Source organism: Rana temporaria, chromosome 6 (assembly GCF_905171775.1).
Source record: "Rana temporaria chromosome 6, aRanTem1.1, whole genome shotgun sequence".
NCBI classification, from domain to species: Eukaryota; Metazoa; Chordata; class Amphibia; order Anura; family Ranidae; genus Rana; species Rana temporaria.
The window spans coordinates 39,199,755-39,224,880 of record NC_053494.1 but is presented as its reverse complement, the minus strand read 5'-3'; the positions used below and the strand labels follow the sequence as shown (position 1 = coordinate 39,224,880).

General features: G+C 42.3%; 1 protein-coding gene across 2 annotated transcripts in view; it reads right to left on the bottom strand.

Moving 5' to 3' along the window:
- The window catches only part of MAD1L1 (mitotic arrest deficient 1 like 1), a 915,026-nt gene that overhangs the window by 606,537 nt on the left and 283,363 nt on the right, over positions 1-25,126 (bottom strand). For both annotated transcript variants that reach the window (XM_040356690.1, XM_040356691.1), the window contains one exon: positions 11,514-11,654. In XM_040356690.1, the coding sequence (XP_040212624.1) occupies positions 11,514-11,654 (141 nt within the window). The remainder of the gene's footprint in view (positions 1-11,513; positions 11,655-25,126) is intronic.

The following is a 25,126-nucleotide window of genomic DNA, read 5'->3' as shown; positions in this document are numbered from 1 at the left end:
TGACATCACCGGCTGCATGTGCTACTGACATCACCGGCTGCATGTGCTACTGACATCACCGGCTGCATGTGCTACTGACATCACCGGCTGCATGTGCTACTGACATCACCGGCTGCATGTGCTACTGACATCACCGGCTGCATGTGCTACTGACATCACCGGCTGCATGTGCTACTGACATCACCGGCTGCATGTGCTACTGACATCACCGGCTGCATGTGCTACTGACATCACCGGCTGCATGTGCTACTGACATCACCGGCTGCATGTGCTACTGACATCACCGGCTGCATGTGCTACTGACATCACCGGCTGCATGTGCTACTGACATCACCGGCTGCATGTGCTACTGACATCACCGGCTGCATGTAGAGTAAATATCACCTAAACGGTGCACGTTTAGGAGATATTTACAGTACCTATAGGTAAACCTTACCTACAGGTAAAATTCATGCATAGGAGTTTAATCCCACTTTGAGTATGATAAAAATAAATAAAAATCAGGGAGTAAGAGAAAGCACAAGTTCTGACCTTCCTTTCTTCTCCTGGGCTTTTGCAGTGCAACAGTGGAGCATGTAATACCCAGGTCCCCTTAAACAATCAAGAGTCACAAGCAAGTAGTGTGAATATTCACTGTTGATTCATATAGATTGTAATGGCAGCAAACGGTCCAATTCAGAGTATTATTTTCCCACCCACACTATAGGGAAGTGACTTCCAACCGACATCAAGGTTAGAGGGAGGGGGGCACTAGCTCTTCTTTTCGTTTCCTGCATATACCTTTAAGATGTATGACAGGATAGGGCAGTGTTTCTCAACCTTTTTCCAGTCGGGGCGCCCTTGAAAAATATTTTCAGTCTTGAGGCACCCCTGTCCAAGACTTGGTTCACGTCACTGTGTGTTGCGGAACACGCGCAAAATCGCGCTAGTTTTTGACACACAGACAAATGCTCTGCTCTTTAGGGGTGCCATTAATTCTTAATGGTGCACCATCCATTGGCAAACATGAGTTGCTTTTGTTGTGGCACAATTTAAAAAAAGGGTCGGGGACTTCTTTCCCCGCATTACTGTGGGTAGGGAAATGAATGGGCTGCCTTACACGCAGCACGCATCCACACAGAACCAAGAGCTTGTTCACATGTCAGGCTGGAGGGGCAGTAAAACCACATGGTTGAGCTGTTTTTACCACCCCCAACTTTTGCCCCTCTAGCTGCAGAGGCAACAGCCGGGGGTGTAAACATGCTGTGGCTGCAGCTGGAGGTATACCCAGGGTGATTGGGGCTGCACTGCAACTACCCCGCAACTGTGTGCATTGCATTTACAGGCTTAAAACAGGTGGTAAGGAGGCAAGATATGCCTCTTTACTGGCTGACAAATGCCCCTGAAAAGCGATATGAACACAAATTGCTTTTCAGAGGAGCAGCAGTCCTTGCTGCTATCTCGAACAAGCCCTACAAAAGTAGTTCTGATGGTACAGGAATAGGGGGGTCAGGATTAAAAGTAACATACATACAGACAGATGCGCACGCACACAAACAGACACACGTACAAACACACACAGTGTGTGTCTTTGTAAGTGTGTCTGTTTGTGTGCGTGCGCATCTGTCTGTCTGTATGTTACTTTTAATCCGACCCCCCTATTCCTGTACCATCAGAACTAATTTTGTCACACACACACACTAACAGACATGTGTACACATGCACACATACACTGAAAGAAGAACTGTCAGAGCTGCACAACAACCAATCAGATCCAGAGTGCTGTAGCCATGAATGGAGGATGTGGGGTGTCAGTGACTGTGACAGCTGGTTATTGATAGTAGAGCCCCCCCTCACCACCTTACCCTTGGCCTCGCAGTCAGCGCAGTACTTGTTGTCCTCCTCCCTCAGCATACGAGACAGGATGGCCTGGTGCTGCTCATTCAGCTTCAGGGCCTTCCCCCTCTCTGAGCGGGTGGCCATGTCTGCGGGCAGGGGAGCAGTGTTGGTCACGGTGGCTCTACTCTTTCTTCTTCCCCCTCAGGGAAAAGCGCGCCAGGCAGAGTTCAGGACGGTACCCACGGCTCTCACGTCACAGAAGCAGTGCGTGCGTCCGACCCTCCCATAGCAACCGATGACGTATTCGGTTGGCAAGACGCGGTCGGGAGGCCCGCATAGCCAGCACAGCTTCCCGAGTGCCGGGAAGTGAGTTTTACACAGCGGACCGGCACCGCTGTAAAGACAAATGCCCAGCAGTAATGTTACAATATTTGGGGTCATTTTGCCGCGGCACACCTGGGGACTCCTCACGGCACACCAGTGTGCCGGGGCACACTGGTTGAGAAACGTTGGGATAGGGTAACGTAATCCTGTTTTGATTTTGATCTAAAAACCGTAAGCCCCTTATGTACGGATGCACATGCCACCACTCATTTCACTTAAAGTGGTTGTAAAGGCTGAAGGTTTTTTTTATCTTCATGCATTCTATGCATGAAGATTAAGAAAAACCTTCAGTGTCCAACTGCCCCCTCAGCCTTCCTAATACTTAGCCAAGACCAATTCTGATCTAGCGATGTGCACAAGAGCCAAGGCTCTCACGGGTCTCTCCCTCCTGAGTGGCTGAGATGAAGCAGCAGGAGCCAGTCAGGCAGGGCTCAGACGTGCTCTCTGTGCCTTATGGACTTGAGAAGAGGAGGATTGCTAGCAATAATATAGTTAGGTTTAGTAAGAGCATATGTTTACAGAGGCTTTTCCCCCTCCAGTGATATGTAAATAAACCAGATGGGTAGGTTTTGAAGCTGAGCAATAGAAGTTGGTGTATGCAGGAAAAATGTGGGAGGGGCTTGGGGAGATTTTGAAAGAAACATGTGGTCAGACAACAGTTGTGTTTGTAAGGACGATAGAGAACACATGGCTGCTGGAAGCTGGATAACTTTGGAGACATGTTTAAGTTGGACTGAGAAAGGAACCATGAAGGACATTACATCTTGACCCCTAAGTTGAGTAATGGTTTAGTTTACTTAATGTGTACATATTGTACATGCTTATATTTGTAGGCATGCTTTTTTAAAGCTATAAATTGTGTTGTATTGTGTATCCTACAGTTGTTTGTGCAACTTTTCTGTTTAGTAAAGCATTGATACACTACAGAAGTCCAAGCTTCCTTGGTTTTACCGCAAGAACCTTAACAGATAGACACAAAGCATTACATCACTTTAAGTATGCAACACAAAATTTACAGAAACCAATTACACCACTCCACTGAAATGTCCAATGCACCCATGCCCTCTCCTTTTTTTTTTTTTTTTTTTTTTTCTCACGTCAGACTCTGCTCACATATAGTGGAGAGGCTAGCTCACGGTTCGCCCGCCCTTAGCGTCTCTCTTGCGGCTTCGCATCATTCGTGGGGTTTTTTTTTTTCTTTTCTTTTTCTCTCCCTTCCTTTTCTTATGATTAAGTTCCTTTCTTTTTTTTTTTTTTTTTTTTTTATTTTTGCCATTACAGGTTTGACATTTTTAAACTGTTAATTAATCTTTCCCCGCTTAACAAGTAACAAGTCTGACTGCATTCCTTGCTAGTATAACTTAGTTAGTCCCAACCCCTTTTTTTTTTTTTTCCCCTTTTCTTTTTCCCCTTTCCCTCCCCCCCCCTCCCTCCCCCTCCAGATCTGTGTGCCTTGTAATCTTCTTTATGATTTCTCAGCTATCTGCTTCTATCATTCCCTGGGCGAACATTTCTGAGGATTTGAATACTTTCCATTTTTCCCAAACCACCCTGTATTTGTCCTCTTCTCCTGTCTCTCTGCTGGCAAGATACTCCATCTCTTCTATATATTCCACCCTTTCTATCCACTCTTTAATTGATGGCCTCTTTGGATGTAGCCAATTTTTTGGGATCAGAGCCTTGGCTGCATTTAATAAAACTGGGACCAGAGTTGTTCCATATTGTTTTTTTGTTTTTTCTGTTCCATGAAACAGACAGGGCAGCGGGCTACATAGAATCGTCTCCCCTGTTATTTCTACAATATATTTCAAAATTTCTTTCCAATATTCCTGGATTCTCGGGCAGTCCCACCATATATGTAGAGTTGTTCCTTTTTGTTTACAGTTTCTCCAGCATAGCTCTGAATTTCTTGGATGAATCTTACTCATTCTTGATGGGGTCAGGTGCCATCGCACCATACATTTATAGTTTGCTTCTATGGTGGTAATGTCCGCGGCATGATTGTATACTGCCCCTATCATTTGTGTTTTATCAATTTTTTTACCGATATCGCTTTCCCATTTTTCTAAGAAAGGCAGTGTGTCTTGAATCTCGAGTTCTGTTAGTATCCCATATACCTTTGATATTCCATGTGTCAGGGGCTTATCCATGCTGCATATTTTTTCTATTGGGTATAGTGTCTTATCTTCCCTAATTGGTTGTGGTAGTGTACTCACAAAGTGTTTTAACTGCAAATACTCCCATTCACTCATATTTTGTTCCTTTTCCCCTATTTTTATCTCTTGTCTTAGTTTAATTTTTCCACGTGTGACAATATCTTTTAATTTTTTCTCCCCTAGGTGCTTCCCTAAACGTGTTCCGTTTCCTGGTGGAAAAAAATTTGTGCCTGCTAATGGGGTTAATGGAGAGTTATACTCCCATTTTTCCCGTCTAAATATTGTGTCCCATATTCTAAATACGTTCCTTGTTATGTTATGTGTGTTCGTGCTCAATTCCCTCATTTTCGGTGGTATCCATATATTTCTATTTAATTGTGTCCTACTTAATATTTCTTCCATACGTACCCATTTTTTTTTTGTGTGTGCGTTTGTCCATTCTACCAACCTTGCTAAGTTTACAGCAAAATAATATCTTTTTATGTCGGGGAGCCCCAACCCCCCTCCTTTTTTTTTCATGCTCAGCAATGAATAGCTTAATCTAGCCTTTTTTCCTGCCCATATATATTTCAAAATTACTGTTTTGATTACTTTAAAGAAGCTTTGCGGTATTTTTATTGGGAGCATTTGAAGTTTGTATGTTATCTTCGGTAATATCATCATTTTGAACGCATTAATCTTACCTATCCAGGAGATATGTTTTTTTGCTAGGTTTTTCAGGTCTTGATTAATGTCGTTGATTAAGGGGACAAAATTGGCCGAGTATAGTTTTTCAACTGTAGATGTAATTTTTATACCCAGGTACGTTATAGCTTCTTTTTCCCATGTAAATGGAAACTCTTTCTGAAGTTCTTCTGCTTCTTTTTTATCTATCCCTAAATTCAAAATTACCGTTTTAATCGGGTTTATTTTAAAATTTGAGAGTTCACCGTATCTTTTTATTTCCTTTATGACATTAGGGAGGGAGACTCTCGGTTTGGTCAAGTATAGGAGTATGTCGTCTGCATACGCCGCCACCTTGTGTTCTTCATCTCCCACTCTCACCCCTCCTATCCCCGGGTTTTCCCGGATTTTTGCTAACAACGGTTCCAGGGCTATTACATATAGGAGAGGCGAGAGCGGGCAACCCTGTCTGGTTCCGTTTTCCATGTTGAACACAGACGACACACTCCCATTGACCTTCACCCTTGCCGTCGGGTGACTATACAAGTTCTTTACCCATTTCATGAACCTTGGTCCCAGGCCTATATTTTGTAAGGTTTCCATCATAAACCCCCAGTCGACTCTGTCAAATGCTTTTTCGGCATCTAAGGACATGAGTACGACTGGGGGTTTCTTTTTTGGATCTTGTTGTAACAGTAACAGGGTCCTTATGCTGTTATCTCTTCCTTCTCTGCCCGCTACAAAGCCCGCCTGATCTGGATTTATTAATTGCGGCATTAAAATTTTTATCCTAGTTGCTAATATTTTCGCGTATACTTTCAGATCTGCATTTAACAATGCTATTGGTCGATAGCTGGAGCACAACGTTCCATCTTTTCCCGTTTTAGGGATAATAGAAATATTTGCCAATAGAGATTCTTTTCTTATTTCCTCTTCCTCTCCTATTTTGTTAAAATAATTGCACATCTCTGGGATCAAAAGTTCTTTAAATGTTTTGTAATATTTAATCGGCAGACCATCGGGGCCTGGGCTCTTACCACACGGTGTTTCCCGGAAGGCTCTGTGTAGCTCATCTTGAGTTATTGGGGCCTCTAAGGATTCAATGTCGTTTTGGGAAATTTTTGGTAATTTCACTTCTTCTAAGTATTCCTTGATTTTCTTTTTTCTCATCCTTTCTTGCTCTTGGGTTTCATTAGTTCTTATTGAATATAGTGAGCTATAGAAAGTCCGGAAGGACTCCGCGATTTCGGACATCTTATATTTCATAAGACCGTCTTTGTTTTTTATTTTTTCTATGTAGTTTTTTTTTTTTTTTTCTCTAGATATTCTAGCTAAAAGTTTCCCTGGTTTGTTCCCCCATTTATACCTCTCCTTTCTAACATTTTTGAATATGTCTCTTGTTTCAAACTTCATAAGATCTCTAAGCTGGGTCCTCTTTACAACAATTTCTTGGTATATTTCGATTTCTCCTCGCTCTTTATGCATTTGCTCCAGTTCAAATAGCTCAGTTGTTAATTTTTTCATGTTTAATTTTCTTATCTTTTTCTTCCCTGCTCCTATTGAGATTAGTTTCCCTCTGATGTATGCCTTATGGGCCTCCCATACAGTAGCTACCCTTACTTCAGGTGTGTTATTGAGGGTGAAATATTGATCCAAATCCGTTCTCACTATGTTGTTTACCTCTATATCCTCTATAAGTTCTTCGTTTAAGTTCCATGATCCTTTTCTTTGTTCTATCTCTTTGAATCTAATTTCCACTATTACAGGAGCATGGTCTGAAATTGTGATTACCCCTATTGAAGTTTTGACTACCTCTTCCAGTAACTCGTGGTCTACCATTATATAGTCCAGTCTTGAGTATGTTCCGTGCACGGAAGAATAGTAGGTATAGTCCCTTTTATTTGGATGTGTAATCCTCCAAGGATCTATTAAACAGTAGTCATGCATTTTTTTTCTTAATATTCTAATCTGTTTAATATTTCGCCTCTGAGCCCCGGATGTACTATCCAATTGATAGTCCATTGAGAGGTTGAAGTCTCCTGCTAGTATTACATGTCCTGATTTAAAGTCCATTAAAGCGTTCAAGATCCCCCTCAGATATTTATATGGTTGGTTATTTGGGCAGTATATATTTGCTAACGTGTATTTTTTTCCTTGGAGTACTCCTTTTAGGAACAGATAACGACCGTCCGGGTCTACCTTCCTATCTTCTACTGTAAAAGAGATATTATTCCCTATTCCTATGGCGACCCCCTTAGCTCTTTTCTTTGGGGAGTCCCCATAATACCAAATGGGAACTGCCCGAGAATACAATCTAACATTAGAATCCAACGTTATGTGTGTCTCTTGCAGAAAAACGATTTCAGCGGAATACCTTTCAATTTCTCTTAATACCATATGCCTTTTTTCAGGGCAACTAAGACCTCTTACATTGTATGTTAAAAAATTTATGTTTGTCATATTTTTTTTTTTTTTTTTTCCCTTTTCTGTCTTTCTCGGATATATATGTTCTTTCCTGCTACATGACACACAGATCTGAGTCCCTTTCCCGCCCCCTTCCCCATCCTCCCTTCTCCCTTCCCACCCAAACTCCTCCTCCCCCTTCCTTCTCCCTCCCCCCCCCCCCCTCCCCTCGTATCTTGCCCCCTTGTTCTTCATTTGGGGCTTTCTCCCCCCCACCCCCTCCCCCCCTTCGATCCCTGACCTTCTGGTCATTTGGAGCTTTTTCTATTTGGCGCTCCTGGCGCTCTTTTGCTCCTCAGGCTGAGGTGGCGTTCTATTTTAGCCCGGTCTCCTATCTCCCTATACTGGGGAAGTGGTGAAGAAGCGCTTTCTGGGTCTCCCCCCTCCCCTTTCCCACTCCGATGGCTTACTAAGTGAAGGGGTGCTCTCCGGGTCTCCCCTCTCCCCCATCTCCTGCTAGTTGCTTACTATCTTAGGCCCTCCCGTCCCCCCCCCCGCCCTCCCCCCTCCCCCCCCCTCCTCTCCGGCAGACAAGATCATTATTGATTTTTTGGTATTGGGATGCCTAAGCTATTACAAAATTCTGGTATTTCCTCGATGAACCTCAGTCTTGCCGAAGTCCCATCTTTCCTCCCTATCAAACATGCTGGGAATCCCCAGTTGTACTGAATGTCTTGCTCTTGTAGGATCCCCAACAATGGTTTTAAACTTCTTCTTCTTTTTAACGTCTCTTGGGACAGGTCTTGGTAAATTTGGATATTATGTTGATCGTATTCCAATGGCGACTTCCCTCTCAAATTTCTCCAAAGTTGGTTTTTCTCTTCCCAACTTTCAAATCGCACAATAATGTCTCTTGGATAATCCTGTGATCTCTCTCTGGCTCGTCTTATCCTATGCGCTCGTTCTATTCTTAGGGGGGTCGTTATTTCTCTTTCTAATATTGGGTTACAAATTTTCTTTATTATTTCTGGCAAGTCCTCAGTTTGTGCGGTATCTGGGACTCCGCGTATTCTAATGTTCTTCCTTCTATCTCTATTCTCCTGATCTTCTACTTTATACGCCTGTTCTCGTTGATTGATTTTTAATGCTTTTATTTCATCTTCTAGTTTTTTAACTGAGGTTACATTTGAGTCGACTTTTTTCTCTACTTCTTCAACTCTTTCCAATATATGCCCCATATTTTTCTCCATTCTTTCCATTTGCGATTTGATTGATCTTTCTAGGGCAGCGAACATTCCCTCCATTTCCCTTTTTGTTGGTAGGAGTGTCATATCCTGGGTTTCTTCCTTATTTCCCTGTTCTAATTCACTCTCTCCATCATGGTCAGATCTAGTCTCTAAAAATGTTTCTGAGAGTGTTTCTAAGTCTGCCAGTGTGTTGGTAGCCCCTTTTTTCTTGTCTCTCTTCTTATCTTTTTCTACCTGGCTTCCTCTACCCGTTAGTAGTTTTTCAACGGGCTGGTTATCTCCATTTGTCCCATGTGTCACATATTTACACATCGGGCCTGGGCTTTGACTTAACCGGGGAACCTTTGGGATTGCCCCCCCTTTCGCTCCCCTTCCCCTTGTGGTCATCTTACACCCCTCTTGGTTTTACAGTAATCTTGTTTACAACCACTCTTTACTGTGCCCGTGTTGCGCCCATAATATGCCAACCAGAGGTTTATAGACGTTTTATAATAATTTCGTTTTGACCCAGGGGGCATACCAGTCTATGTGAACCCCCTTTCTCTCTCTAATAGAGGGGAGAAAAAAAGGCAAAAAAGGGGGGGGGGGGGGAGGACAGGGAGAAAAAAAAAAAACAGAGCTCCGAGAGGTTTTTCTGTTTTCTTTTGAGATTGCAGAGCTGGCAGGGAGTTTTGGGGGTAATAACCCAAGAGGATCCTACTGAGTCCGTCACTTGAATAGGTCTCGCGTCTACACGGCACTTTTCTACTGAGTTGAGCTACACATTTTTTTTTTTTTAACCGATGTTTCCACTTTTTTTTTTCCCAATGCCTATCAAAGCACTCTTTATCTCAGTGTATTTCCTTCAATAAGGTATTGCTGTGAGCCGTGAGGTTTACATCCGGCTGGCAGGCTTTTTAAGCGTGTTTCTCAAGAAATCTTGGGTGCCACATAAATGTATATCCAATATGCCTTTTAGCTGTTCAGGTTGCATATAACATTTACTCGCGCGCACCCACTACTGCCTGTTTATTCTGTCTGAAACTTTCTCTAATTCCAATATAAATTGATTATCGAAGTGTCCCAGTGCTCAAATATCCAAATGTCCGCGTTATCGGAATAAAAAATAGAAATGGAAAATGGAGGTGACCTCCGACAGACAGATATAGATTATTCACCCTGGTGGTTGTCTTGCTAAACACATGTCGCTTATGTCACCAATTTCTCCTCTTCATCCCAATCTCATAAGAAGCATTAGCACCTCTATTGCAGGTATCTCATTGATAATAGTTCATGAGAGAAGCGTTGTACTCACCGCTCATATGTGCTCATACTGATGAATATGGTGTGCTCACTGGTCCATTGCTTTTGAAAAAACCTTGAAGAAACAACTGGTGTAACATTTTTAAATCTTACCCGCTTGTTGGAGATCTTCTTGGAGCCAGCTCCTTACTTACACACATCTCTTTCTTTAGCTTTGGGATACTTGAGCTACGAGGTGCTGGGTCTCGTTCCTGTCAGCCTCTGCTCCCCATGTAGGGGCCCACATGCCGCGGTCCACCGCGACTTAGTACAGCTGTACGCGCACCCCGGAGAACGGGGGAGGGGGGGCCGCCGAGCGCACGAGCTGCTCTGCTCTCACGAAGGGCTCAGTTCACCTCACCTCCCTCCCTGCAGCCCCTCCCGCTCTGTGTGTGCTGTGTGTTTGGGCTTTACGAGCGCCGTCCTCACCGCTCAGCGCTGCCAGCCTCAAGCACCGCAACACAGGAAGAGCCGTCCACGCCGTCCACGCTGCAGGCCAGGAGAATCTCAGGCAGCCGGGATCCGAAAGAAGGGGGTGAATTTACAGCACCGGAACAACATCTCTGAGCCGAGGGGGGGAGGTGATCAAGCGGGGAGAGGTCCGGGCCCCTCGCTTCCCTTCACGTCTCCACGTTCAGCGCAGGGTTGGAGAGCGAGGGCTCCCGTCTAGCAACTCCTCCGCTCTGACCGCGCCATTCCTAGACTCCTCCCTCTCGCCCCCTATCAATTTCCTTTCCAGTCAAATTCTGATCTTGTTCATCAGCCCATGCCCTCTCCTAGCTGTCTCTACACAAAAACAGACTTCTGTACTCGCTGCCACTGCAAAGACGCAATTTTTTTTTACTTTTTGTCACTGCACCAGCACACATTTTCCAAATCTTCTCCGCAAACCGGCATTCCTAAAAATCACACATTCAGGAATATCTTATCAATAATTAAAATCTGATAGCAGAGATGTGATTTTTTTTCATATAGAGACAAAAAATAAGAATAAATTCATGAAAAAAAAGAGGGGAATAGCGATTTCCAGCAAGAAGCTTAGGTCCTTATTTCTAGACACTAGGCAAAAAACTAAGCTGACTGTATTTGATCACCGACAGGGGATTCCCTGGGCTGTGCTTTTGTTTTTTGGACTAGTGTCATACTCTTGAAGGTACCATAGCTTTGTAACCCAATGGTCAAAGAATCAACATTTCTACCATGTCCTTCAATTAACAGAAGGGAAATAAAAAACAATGGATGCTTGAGACTTTTACATCAACAGTATTAATGAGACCTGTAGCAAATTGTCAATATATATAATACCCCTTTAAAAAAAAACACTGCCTGAAAGTCATCTGATTACAGTACACAAAGATTGGGAAATCGTGGAAAGGATACAGAATACCATTTTGTTGTCTTTATATAAAACTAGCACAAATATACAATAAGCAAATACCGTACATATTTGTTAGCAAATGTTTCCATTAGATAATGATAAAAAAATAAAAAACAGAAAAAAGCTAGTGAGCCCGACAAAGAACTGCAGACAGAATGTCCGTGATATTCAAAAACAAATTACCTCCATCTCAGCATTGTGCCCATGAACTTTCTGCAGCATTTCTTCAGCCTCACGGAGACGGCAGGTGAGCTGAGGTGTATGTTCAGATGGGCTCAGCTCACTGTCATAGGAATCCAGGATTGCCCTCATTCCATCTCTCTCCTGTACATGGTGACATGCAAAAATAAAAGGAAAGAAGAAAGATTAGACACAATAAATGATTGGCGCACACAGACAATATACACAGTGCGGGACAGTGAGCTAGCTCCCATGTAAAATCACAGCAGTTATCTCCTAAATTTGAACTTTAAACATAAAAAAATTCCCATGAAACAGACTCGGGATGATGGCCTACCTCTTAAATGGCTTTAACTTTCATCCAAACATGAATGTCTTCCTGTTTAATGTCCAGCTTGCCAAGTTCTTAAAGCTCAATTTCAGGTGCAATAAGCTTACCAACCATCGCCAATCAGGAATGCTTTATTCCACATCGTACAAATCATCTTGCTTACATGCGGGGGGACTTTTGGGCTGCTCAGATTGTAAGGTCTCAGGTCCTAGTGCTTTGGCCGTGTCTCCGCTTCCCTCTCGTACTTTCACCATTCACAATTCAAGGCCTCATTTTGTGATAGGCCAGGGTGAGAGTGAGCCCAAAAGTACAGTCTGAATTCTACTAATTCCACAAATAAACAAGAAGATTTGCATGATGTGCACCTGTAGGGAGATGGCTTTTGAGGCAATGGAGTCTTTAACACTGCTTTAACCCTGATACCTTTATTGTGCCCACATTAAGGCTTTTAAAATACAAATAAAGGATCCTGTATGTCCAGTCTAAACACATATCAAATCTAGTTACGATGCAATGCACAAAAACAAAAGTAACTTCCTTTAACTTTGCTGGCTGATACAAATATTCCTTCATTTATTTCTCACATGTTTTCCTTCCCTAGGCACTGCAGTGCAGAATTAGTAGCTACAGGCATATTAAGCAGCCGTGACAATACCGATAGCAACACCCCGCGCAATATCTTCTCATTTCAGCATAGTGCAAGGAAGCACTGCCTAAGAGCAGTGCAGCATCATCACCACCCCATCACAGGAAGTTGCATTGGGGGGACTCCAGTGACAGGATGGAATACTAAGGGAACTATTTAATGGTAGGCAATATTTCTACCTTTGCTGTTCACAACACTCAACTTCCCAGCTTCTCTCACCTCCCTTGGTTTTCAGAAAAGGTCCTCAGAATGTTAAAAGTGAGGCCAACCAAATATTTGACACTTTAGGGTAGTGCCAAAGCTTGCTGTCAACCAAAAAAACAAACAAAAAAAAACAACTGACATATGTTTGCTATATCTGTTTGCACAATAACCTGTTGATCCCATCACAACCCCAGTGTTGCCTTGTATCTTGTGCCTTCTGCATTTTTATCTGAAGCAGTGTTGTCAGCTTTGCCCCATTATCCACTGTGAACTACAGAACACTTTCACCATGTTATGGAGATAAAGAGGGGTGGTGTTCTGAAGTCCAACCAGTCCTGGCAACACTGTTTCTACAGAGACTTAGTATGCCAAGTGAAGGTTATCACCCTATAACAGGAAAATATGTTACTGGCATAAACAGAAAAAATTAAAATAAAAAGCCTGAAGAAAAACGAATGTGGCCACTACAGTACATCTAAGGACAAGTAATAGATTTTTTTATTTTATGTAGAGGTTCATCTCAAATTAGAATATCAGAAAGTTAACTTGTTTCAGTAATTAATTTAAAAAAATGAAATGAAAATATTGATTAATTACACAAATTTGAGGATTACGGCTTACAGCCAATGAAAACCCAAAATTCAGTATCTCAGAAAATTAGATTATTATGAAAAAGTTCAATATTGTAGACTCATGGTGTCACAACTATTCAGCTACTTAACTCAAAATGCCTGTAAAAGTGTCCTTTAAATGGTCATTGCTAAAGAAGCTGGCTGTTCATAGAGTGCTGTATCCAAGCATATTAATGCGAAGTTGAGAGGAAGGAAAGTGTGGTAGAAAAAGGTGCACAAGCAACAGGGAAAACCACAGTCTTGAGAGGATTGTGAAGCAAAAGGCTATGTAAGAATTTGGGCAAGATTCACAAGGAGTGGCTGGTGTCAGTGCTTCAAGAGCCACCACACACAGATGTATCCAGGACATGAGCTACAACTGTCGCATTCCTTGTGTCAAGCCGCTCCTGAACCAAAGACAACTTCAGAAGCATCTTACCTGGGCTAAGGAGAAAGGACTGAACTGCTGCCTTTCTTCAAGGCCCCAGAGTCTGAAGAAAGAGTGGGGAGACACAGAATCAAAAAATTGCATGAGTTTCAGTGTGACGTTTCTACAGTCAGTGGTGATTTGGGGAGCCATGTCATTTTCTGGTGTTGGTCCACTGTGTTTTATCAAGTCCAAAGTCAATGCAGCCCTCGTACCAGGGAATTCTAGAGCACTTCATGCTTCCCTCTGCTGATCAGCTATAGGGAGATGCCAATTTCATTTTCCAGCAGGACTTGGCACCTGCCCACACTGCCAAAACTACCAATACCTGGTTTAATGATTATGGTATCACTGTGCTTGACTGGCCAGCAAACTCGCCTGACCTAAACCCCATAGAGAATTTGTAGGGCATTGTCAAGAGAAAGATGAGACACCAGACCCAACGATGCAGTAGAGCTAAAGGCTGCTATTAAAGCAACCTGGGCTTCCAGAACATCTCAGCAGAGCCACAGGCTGATTGCCTCAATACCATGCCCACCTTGATGCAGTCATTCATGCAAAAAAAGCCACAACCAAGTATTAAGTGCATACTATACTGTACATGGACAAACTGTTTAGTATGCCAATATTTCTGTATTAAAAATCTTTCTTTTTTTTTTTTAATTGGTCTTATGTAATATTCAAATTTCTGAAATACTGAATTTTTGGTTTTCACTAGCCATAAGCCTTAATTGTCAAAATAAAATAAAATGCTTGAAATGTGTCACTGTGTGTGTGGGTAATGAATCTATATACTACACAAGTTTCACTTTTTGAATTGAATTACTAAAACAAAATTAACTTTTGTAAAAAATGTATTAATGTGTATAAACTTTAAAAAAATAAAAAGCTTACTTTAATGTATAGTTTTTAACTATATTTGGGCGGGCGCAGCCCTATTTGGTCATGCTCCCCAATTAAAGTGTAACTTTATATTGATAGATGTATGATATCCAACTTGGCTTTTTTTTTTTTTTACAAACGTGTTAAAACTTACTGTATACTGATGAGGACTGGGAGAATATATCAATCAGCAACAGTGTACAGTTACATGACAGCATAACACATCTTTATCAGCTACAAGTGCACTGTCAGAAATCACATGCCAATACTATGGCACAAGGCTCAAAGTGTCAGATCTATTTAACAGACATAGAAAGATGGATCAGTATTGTTGATGTTTTGGGTTCAGCCTGAAGAACATCACAGCAAATATAATTCCTGGAGCTCTTCGTCCTACATCATGATACTTCCTGGCCTGAATCCAGACACTGCCTGTTTTACAGCTAGCGAAGATCAGTCTGGCAATAGATTAAACCTAGATTGGACCTATTTAACAAATGAGCCCTAGTAACATTTTAGTGTTACTTTGCTTTACAATCTGTCATTTTGTAACGCTGCGGATCTGGAATTCAACCAAAAGGCTCCTGCATTCTTTTAATCTGCACTGCATCACGGCTATTGCCAAATAAGATTTCAGCAACGCAATCTCTGATAAACAGGCAACTGGGCTGCTGTTTAAAGAACAAGCAAACCTAAGACACAAGTGACAAAAGTTGTGCAAAAAAGATTCCCGATATCATAACTACGGATTTAATATAGCGGATCATGGTGTAATTATGCTGTGCAGCTTGTTGCATGATCACCTTAAATGATATGTTAAACAAAAACAGACATGGAAACAACAGTTTTTGGCTTCATCCACACTAGCATTTTTTATAAGCTCAACAAGAGCAAAAAAAAAAAAAAAACACTGGATGAAAAATGCTGATAATAGTGTTTTAGTAGCTTTTAGGAGTGTTGGCATTTTATCATTTTTTTTTTTTTTTCACTATAAAAACACAAACACTCAAAATAAGCGTTTTAGTTGTGCGTAGTGCTTTTTTTCTGCTGGGAAAACACTCCCAAAAACTCTACAAAAGCTTTGTTTTATGTTCCTAACTGCTGAAGCTTGAAAAAAGCTTAAGCACAAAATAGTGTGCATGGACACAAAATAACACTATTAGCTTACAGTAACAGAAAAACTCAAAAATTGCTAGTGTGCGTTAGATTATAGCTTTTTTTTTACGTGCTGCTTCCCCCCAACCCTGCAAGGTAGTGCAATATTCTGCATTAATGCAGGTGCATTGTGGAGGTATGTGGGGGGTGGGTTTTAAATCAATGCCACATAAGCAAACCAACTAATGCAAGATGTGTCATTGCAACACAGAGCTGTGCACAGGCTCCTAAATGGATTTAAAAAAAAAACAAAAAAAAAAACACAACACTGTTCCACTGTTGCTATGCTTACAGGAAACCTTAATGTTGTTCACGTGCTCATATGTAGAGATGAGTTTGGGCATCCTCCAAATTCATCTATAACCTGAACTCTGAATGTCTTCTTTTTTTTGCCCTGCCAGGTAGGGAATGGACAGGCCCACAGTTCATTGCAGTACAAATAAGCAGGAATTCAAATGCTTCTCTACCTGTATGTATTAAACACTACACAAAAACAAAATGTATTCATAAGACCTAAACATTTTCAGAAACCTGAAAACCCTGGCATACATATTTGGGAAGTATCACAAACCATTTAAAATCATTATGGAATCTCCCAGGAGGCTCAGTGTATGAAACACTTGGTCTTGCTCTGATCTGTGGTCACATTGTGTACTAAATGGACATGTTTTTCTAAGTTTCTGCTGACTGTCAGCTCCACCCGAGGATGAAGCCCGATTTATGGGCATTCCTATGGAGGAGCTATAGCTAGGGTTGTCCCGATACCGATACTAGTATCGGTATCGGGACCGATACTGAGCATTTGCGGAAGTACTTGTACTCGCGCAAATGCTCCCGATGATTCCCCCTCCCCCGAGAGCGGGTGGAGAGCAGGTGGAGAGAGGGCGGAGAGCGGATGTAGAGGGGGCGGAGAGCGGGCGGAGCAGAGCAGTCCTCAGGTATGGAGAAGAGGAGAGCTGCTGCCGACTAGTCCCCAAAGTGAAAGCCAAGCCCCCCCGCCGCTGCCGACATCTAGTTGATTAGCGCTCGGGAAACATAACAGCTTTCATTTGAATAGCTGTGTGTTCGCCGCTGCACCTTGCCATGTATAGCCCCTCCCCCTTGTCAGGGCACTTTGATGGATAGATCACCCGTCCCAGGATTGGACAAGTGATCTGTCTATCAAAGTGCCCGAGCAAGGGGGAGTGTCTATACATGACAAAGTGCGGCGGGGAACACACAGCTATTCAAATGAAAGCTGTTATGTACCCCGATCGCTAATCAACTAGACAGCAGCGGCGGGGGGGGCTTGGCATTCTCTTTGGGGACACAAGGCTGCATTTAGGGACAAGGCTGCATTTAGGGACACAAGGCTGCATTTTGGGACACAAGGCTGCATTTTGGGACACAAGGCTGCATTTTGGGACACAAGGCTGCATTTAAAAAAAAAAAAAGTATCGGTAATCGGTATCGGCGAGTACATAAAAAAAAAGTATTGGTACTTGTACTCGGTCCTAAAAAAGTTGTATCGGAACAACCTTAGCTATAGCACAGCACTTTAACCCCCACCCTCCAGAGCAATGCTCTTTTAATCTATCTACTTCCAATCTTGCTGGATGCAGCTGGGTGTTTGTATTGAGAAGCCCGAACATCAGATATAGATAGCTAGTGCATACTCAATATAGCCATGAGTCTATGAGGCTCAGTGAAAAAACTGCAGACATAATGGCTGTATCCATGAGCTGATGCTTGGCTCAGTGCTAAATGGGGCTGCAACTTAATTTTCTGTTGGTCAGAGTAAAAGCTGACAGCTCGTGTTTTTGTGAACGACAGCAGTCTTCTCCAGTGCAGGCATGCTGTCAGAGGCGAGAGCAGTTATTAACAACCCAGGCCACCTGCCTAGAAAAGATTTAGCAACCCCCTGGCTGCCACTGAGTGAAGTATCATGGATGCAGCCAGTGTATCTGCACCAAGCCCTATATTTAAAAAAAAAAAAAACACAGACATCCTACCTGCCAGGTATCCAGGCTCCTCCAAACAGACAGAATGAAAGAAAGTCCAAGCAAACTCAGCCCAGAGCCCCATGTATAACGAATCCAGCTCTGATTGCCTGTCACATATCCCACTCCTCTGTGTGAAGAGTCACTCAGGCCGAAATAAAAATGTGTCTCCTGATAATTTTGGACAGACAGCTGTGGGGGGGGGGGGGGGGGGGGGGTAGCTGTCAACCATGCGACCACATCAACCATTGCAAGGAACAAAAAAAGACCAAGAGCTGTATGCACTAGGTCCCACAGGGAATTCCATAAAAATGTTAAATTGTATGGATACAAAAAAAAAAAGGTTAATAGGCTTTGAATTTTTTTTTGTATAACACTGAATGAATGTAGCCCATAGCTATATTCCAAATAAGTTATCATAGTGATGAATTGGGCTCTTTCTTGTGTACAGAGAGCCCAGGTTTTGCTGCATCAACAAGGTTGAAGGAGTTTTACATATGTTGCCAACAAGAGGAGACTGCCAAAAGCTTGCTCTAGCCTGTCTGGGGCAGTGAGTTAAAAGATGACTTAGATAATCTAAGCTTGGAAAAAGCTGTCAGATAAGTGACATTATCAAACTTATTTACACTTTGCAGGCTTTGTGTTACACTCCCTGCTACACCAACACCAAGTCCCTGGAGCATTTCACTCGGTCAATCTATTACTTTTTTTTTTTATTCCCACAGCCAACTGGATCATGAAGCAGATATATTCTACAACAGTGTTTCTGAACCTTTTTTTTCAGTCGAGGCACCCTTTAAAATGATATTCAGTCTTGAGGCACCCCATTCTAAAAGATAAAAAAAACTATTCCAAAAGCTTTACATAATGCAGCAACATCCACACATGGACACCCAGCGTTCGAGGGGATTTATTCTTCCAAAGCAAATACACGTTTGCACACTGGTAGTGATTAGTAATCCAATGTTTCTCTTCTCCCTCAATTTCTCTCCATCGTTCAGCTAATGTCACCCCAATGCAGAGGGAGAGGGGCACAGGAGGGTTAAACCAAGAAGTTATGGAGGCTACAGACCTTCTCCTTTTCAACTGATGAGGTCATTGGTTGTTAGGATGCCAGTGACTACAAAGTTGTAATTGTGCATAATGAAAACACGTGGCTTTGTGCAACTAAAAGGCAGGCTTGATCCACCCACTAGCTTGTATTCAATTTTTGGTAAATTTTTAGGAATTTTGCCAAGGCGCCCTGGTTGAAAAAGGCTGATCTACAGGACAGAGCCTGTTTTACTTGTTAATAACACAAGATATATTATAATCTATTGAAGGGGAAGGGGAAACAACCTCATAGTTTCTAATAGCAAGTCACATATAAATTAGCAACAAGTAACCTTTTCGGCAGAGTTCAGGCTGTTGGGAAGTGTGGATGCACAGACCGTTCAAGAGTCTACGAAATAAAAGTAAAGATGCAAAATGAAACTTTCAGTGCCACTCTAAGCTCACACAGAGACTTCCCCGCTGGTTGCAGTGAAGGGAGCTGGCGCCAGTGCACCAGAGATGTAAGAGCATTATCAAAGAGAAGAAAAGGTGGCACTCACCAACTTGGTTTATTAGTACGTAGACGGATGTGGCCTCAGCCAAAGCTCCAGCCATGGCCCCCTGACAGGTTTCGCTCCCCTTATCACAGAGGTGACCAAGCTTCAGTGAGCAGGGAGAAACATGTCAAAGGGGGCGTTGCTGGAGTGGTGCTGGCTGAGGCCACTCATCTACATACGAATGCAATAGGTTAGTGAGTGGCACCTTTTCTTCTATTTAAAAAAAGTAAAGATGGATTAATTTTTTACAATAGTATTAACAGAAGTCTTTCATAAGATGCATGCAGGACACAGTGGCTTAAGGTCATGTCACATAAGCGATTTTGTTGCAGCGATTTGTAGCAGATACAGAATTGCTCTCTTAATGTTTCTGTTGCTAGGAAACCCAGAATTGAAGTCAATGAAAAGCCTGTGTCACAGCTTTCCCAGCGATTTGTTGCTCGGCTGCGGAGTGCTTGACTCTTTACTGCATTGGAAGCTTGCTGGAGAAAAGCCAGCTTCATTAGATACTCAAGTTATCTATTGCAGCTAAGAAATTATAACGGCTCAGGTACGTGTAGCTGCATTGACACATGCTATGTGCAGATACAGTATAAACTTGTTAGCCAGCTACAAAACTTCCAGGAACAAAATCATACATGTGCAGCAGATAAAAATAAGCTGGTCTGACAGCTATTAGCATTCCTGCTTTGCAATACTGAGGTTCTAGGTCCAATGCCCACAGTGCCACTGTCTTAATGGAGTATGTTAAATGCCATGTTTGTATGTGTTTCATCTTTTAAACCCCAAACATAATGACAGGCTAATAAAATTAGCACATTAGTATTCATGACTGCACTAGGGATAAAAGTTTGTAAGCTCATTTGGCAGCAAAGACCGATATGAACAATTCTGTATGTAGAATTACTGTGGTACAATATAAAGAAAAAAAAACATGGGTGCTCCTGATACACCATAAGGGACAGAAAGCAAAGATAGGGGACAAAAAGCAAACATTAAATTTAGTAATGGTGGAATCTGTCGAATCACTGATTCATCAATTTTAGACAGGTCCAAATATTCCATTAGGGTCAATTAGATCTGCTGGGAATCACACAGTTTAGAAAGCCAGGCAATTATGACTCAAGAATTTGTGCATTTTTTATTCTTAGATGAAAATTGTGCATGCAAATGTAGGAATGTAGTAATTTCCTACAGGTAAACCGTATTTGCTGTGTATTGGATTTGACCAGAGACTGTGCATTTTTAATGGAACCCTCAGGTATCTTGTGTTTTCTCCACCCTCCTTCCCACTCTCCATGCACGTGCATTATCTAAACACCCAAAATGTATTCAAGTGCCTGGCGCGCTTAATTAATCCTCCACCACCTGGGAAAAGGGTCTTTCACCCTCTGAGAAGAAAAGTGCCTGGGACAGTTATCAGAGCCAAATGTGCCAGGACTGCTTATGGATAAAGTTACACAAGTATTCAGGAGAATCATAACATTTGCCAAATAAATACTATATATCTGTCATCACCTTTATTGCCAACCGTTTAGCATGAATAACCTTGAATGGGCCCAGCATGCTTCAGAAAGTGTGATAATACACACATGTAGGTGTAAATGGGCACAGTTTCCCTATGAAAACACACTACATTGCAATGCATACATCAGCCACATAGGAAAGAGTGCAATGCCACGCAGTATGTTTCTTGTGTTTTATTGAAAGAAAACCGACAAATGTTAATAGGTCACAAGGCACTTCTGGCTATATAAAATACTGTAGGAAACAACAAATATATATATAGATAGATATATACAATGGATTATTTGTAAGCACTGCCTGTAATAAACAGCTTGACAATTTGTTAAATAACACTGAAGACGGTAGCAGATAAGACAGGATGTGAATGAATAAAGGTTAAAACTTAGCACATTGAAAATAGCCAACAGTTAAGTAATAAAAGGTAGCCAGTGGCTTGTAATGTTTGAACTCGCATGTTCATAAAATAAATAGTCCCCAGCTCTCAGGAAGGGTCAAGCAGTCAGAATTTTAGCAGTGTTGCCCTATATACAGCAATGGACCTGTGCTGCTGTAAGCATATGATGCAAAGGTCCTGACCCAACAAGCCTCATCGCCTGGTTATTACAGTCTCAAGTTCTCACAAGAGACTTCCTATTGTTTACTGTGTGCTAAAATGCCCCTTTCAGCCAGAAGAGGCAACTCCAGGAAAGCAAATTTGTCACAAAAACAAACAGAGCATACAAACAGAAATTCTAACATCTGAACGACGAGAAAATTTGAACAATATTTGCTAGGAGTTACGGTAATTAATTTCAGTGGCCAGAATTTATTATTTTAGCCAATTAAATGAATAAATGCCTAAGTACTTGACGCGCCTCAAGTGTCAAGCATTTTTTCTGTTAAAACGCTGCTGCCATGAGGAAAGGAGCCCAGGAGAGATGGCAAACATTTTTTTTTTGCTGAAATGACTGTTTACACTGGTATAGAGAGACATAATAGTTAACTGATTCCTTTTAAAAATGATTAAAAATAGATAAAAATCAATCATATAATGTACCTACAGTTTCAGTTTCGTTTTTGCATGCGGTTTCCTGCTCTGTGATGTACAGAGACACACACAGAGCCAATACAGGGCAGTGATGGTTTGTAAAACGAAACTGATTGGTGTTGAGGGGTTTTAGACACACAGTAATCACACCTCCTTGATTAGTGACCACAGAGAGAAAGCTCCCATGACTTTTTTCATCAGGAAACAGACAACCAAAAAGTGTTCAGAACAGAGAAGGATTAGAGCAAAAACGAACAATGAGGACATGAATCCAGGACTGCAGTAAGGTAAAGGAAGCTATTTAGCAAAAAAAAAAAAAAAAAAATTCCTTTAGTGACCCTTTAAGTCATTTTACCACTGCACCTTCAAACTTTATCTCTGCCATTCTGTAAGGGATTGTTATGAAGTTTACAGAAGGTGTGCACACACACACACTCATTTTAGTCACTAATGTAGACTGACAAATGCAAGCACTGTTGAGATCCTCACAAACACAGGCAAAACCTATATGTAATAACCCAGAGTCGTCGTCGTCACCAATGCCCCCCCCCCCCCCCCCCCAAGCTTTAACAATTTCAATGGTGGATAGATAAAGGGATTATATCTCATATGGCACTTCCTCACAAAAAGGGTATTCGAAAGAAGCAATATTACCTTCAACAACTTCAGATGCTGCAGTCTAAAAACTTTCACCTATGTCGAATTCAATTTCAGCTAATTAGTTCTCCTCAGGGACTCTCGTTTAAACTGACATGGAAAAAGGATTTGGAGATTGAGATTACAAACAATGACTGGAATTGATGGACCACTAGAATACACAAGGGCATCACAAAGGTCAAATTAAAGTGGCTGTAACCCCTTTACAACCACTTCAACCTACAGGTAAGCCTAGAGATGCTTGAAATATCTGCCAGACCTGCACGGTCTAGGAGATATTTGCAAATCGCCGTACGGCGATTTCTTCTGCGCATAAGCCGGAGTTAGAAAGGGCACGCTGTGCCGTTTCTAACTCGGGTCATGCCATGAGTGGAGTCTCCCGCGCGTCACGCAATGTCACGCCACTCGCAGAGCCAGAGTTCGCGGCCCCGGAAGGAAGAGGGGAGAAGAATGGCAGCTCGCTACTCGAGAGGAAGATAGGGACATTGCAGGCTTCTCCTGCAGGTAAGTGTCACATAATGGGCTACTATGTGATGCATAGTAGCCCATTATTCTTTACCTTTGTAGGGAAACAATGAGGAAGTAACACCCATTAGGGTTTACTTCCTCTTTAATAAAAGCCAAGTATAAGGTCCTTCGCATTGGTACCTTTGTCCCAGACAGGCAATCCAAAATGTATCCTGAGGTGTCCTCCACGTGCTTTAGCCACTGTGGTCAGGAGGGAACAAAGTTTCATACCTGGTGAACTTGCCCTAAGGTTAGGCACTTTTGGATGAGTGTGCAAACTTTAATCTATACGGTAACAATGATTATTAACCTTAAAAAAGCAAACGTAGCTCTTCTAAATGAACTTGTTGACCGTATCATACAGTGAGGCGCTCCTGGTCACGTTCATCCAGCTCAGCTACTTTCAAGTTTGGTGCTGTAAGGCGGTGTAACGCACGCTATACCTACCCACGTGAGTGAGACACAGTGCGGCAGATGCTCCACATCACATCGAGCTGCAAGACATTCGATCCTCTGGTGCCAAGGCCTTGGCACTTGTTAAAGTAAGCGGCCACTTGGCCTGTGTTTTTACTTTGTTTTACAATAAATTGCGGAACTTCACTATGGCCCGTTTCTCTTCATTGTATGTATAGTAAATCTTCTGTTGGAGTCAGTCTCTGGCCAGTCCCATCTAGGTATCAGTACAGACCTCAGGCCATAAACTGTACCAAAGCCCCACCTGACCTTTTCTTAAAACAAAAGGGTCATGGTGGTCTGGTAAGTAAGCACTTACCTCTACTTCCCACCCGGTGTCGCCAGTTTTTTATATGGTCTTAGAGGTGATGGTGTCAACTTTCAAGAAACCCATCTAATACATGGACTTTTAATAGCTTACAACTAAGCTACTATTGCTGCAATTTCTGGATTCATTTTGCACTTTTTTGTTTATTGGTGTGTCAGCACACTTGCACTTTAGAATATTACTGTATTGTTGTTTACACAGTTCATATATTGATTTCCAATTTATGTTTCCTTTGATCATTACACTAGAGCACTTTATTATCAGCGCCCCCTTACCATTTTACCACATTACTAAATTTTTTATTTATAGCACTTTTAGGGGAGCAGTTTTATTTTAATGTATATTTATTTAACCATAGTGCGGAGTTCTCCTCCTTTCGTATGATACAGACCCTTCTACATGTTTTTGGCAGCCAAATATTTTTAACGCACTACCTTGAAGACCGCTACGGTTGACCTAGTGATAATGAAGTGTAAACCTACCTGGATTATGTTGCATAGAAAATTAGTTAGCATCCTTTGGTACAAAAATACCAAAAGTTAAAAAAAGTTTTGGACCCTTGGCTGAGCTACCTGCAATGAACATCTTAATGAATGTTGGCCGGTGGGCAGGGAGTGCAGGACCCTCCCTTGTTAATGTTTCTTACTGTGCTTAGACCTTATTAGGTTCAGACTTGTTTTACTAGATGCGTAAATGGCTGTTACTTCTGATGTATCCAGCACATGAGGGATAACCCTTACAGAGGGATAGATTATAGTCTCTACCCTTGTCTCTTAATTCTCCTCCTGCTCCCTCGGGTACCATAGGCACTTCTACTATGAAAAGACCAGTTCTAGATTTACCAGAATCTTCTAACATCTTTGGCCCAGATTCACAGACAGCGGCGCACATTTATGCCGCTGTAGTGTATCTCCTGTACGCTACGCCGACGCAGCGCAGAGAGGCAAGCACTGCATTCAGTAAGCTATTGCTCCCAAAGCTGCGTGGCGTAGATTTCGAAGGCGCAGGTGGAAGTGGGCTTCCCCATGCAAAGCCATGCAAAAGAGGCGTGACCCCATGCAAATATTGGCTTGAGAGCCAGACAAGTACGTTGAACGAATTGCGCATGCGACGTGTCGTGGACGCATCCCCGTGCGCATGCTCATAACCACGTCGGAACTACTACCTAAGATACGCCGGATCACTGCCTACGCCATGAACGTAATCTACGTCCATCCAGACACACGTCCAACGTAAACTACGTAAAAACCGCCGGCTTCTGTTCCCTGATGCAGACCTTTACATGTCTGCTGC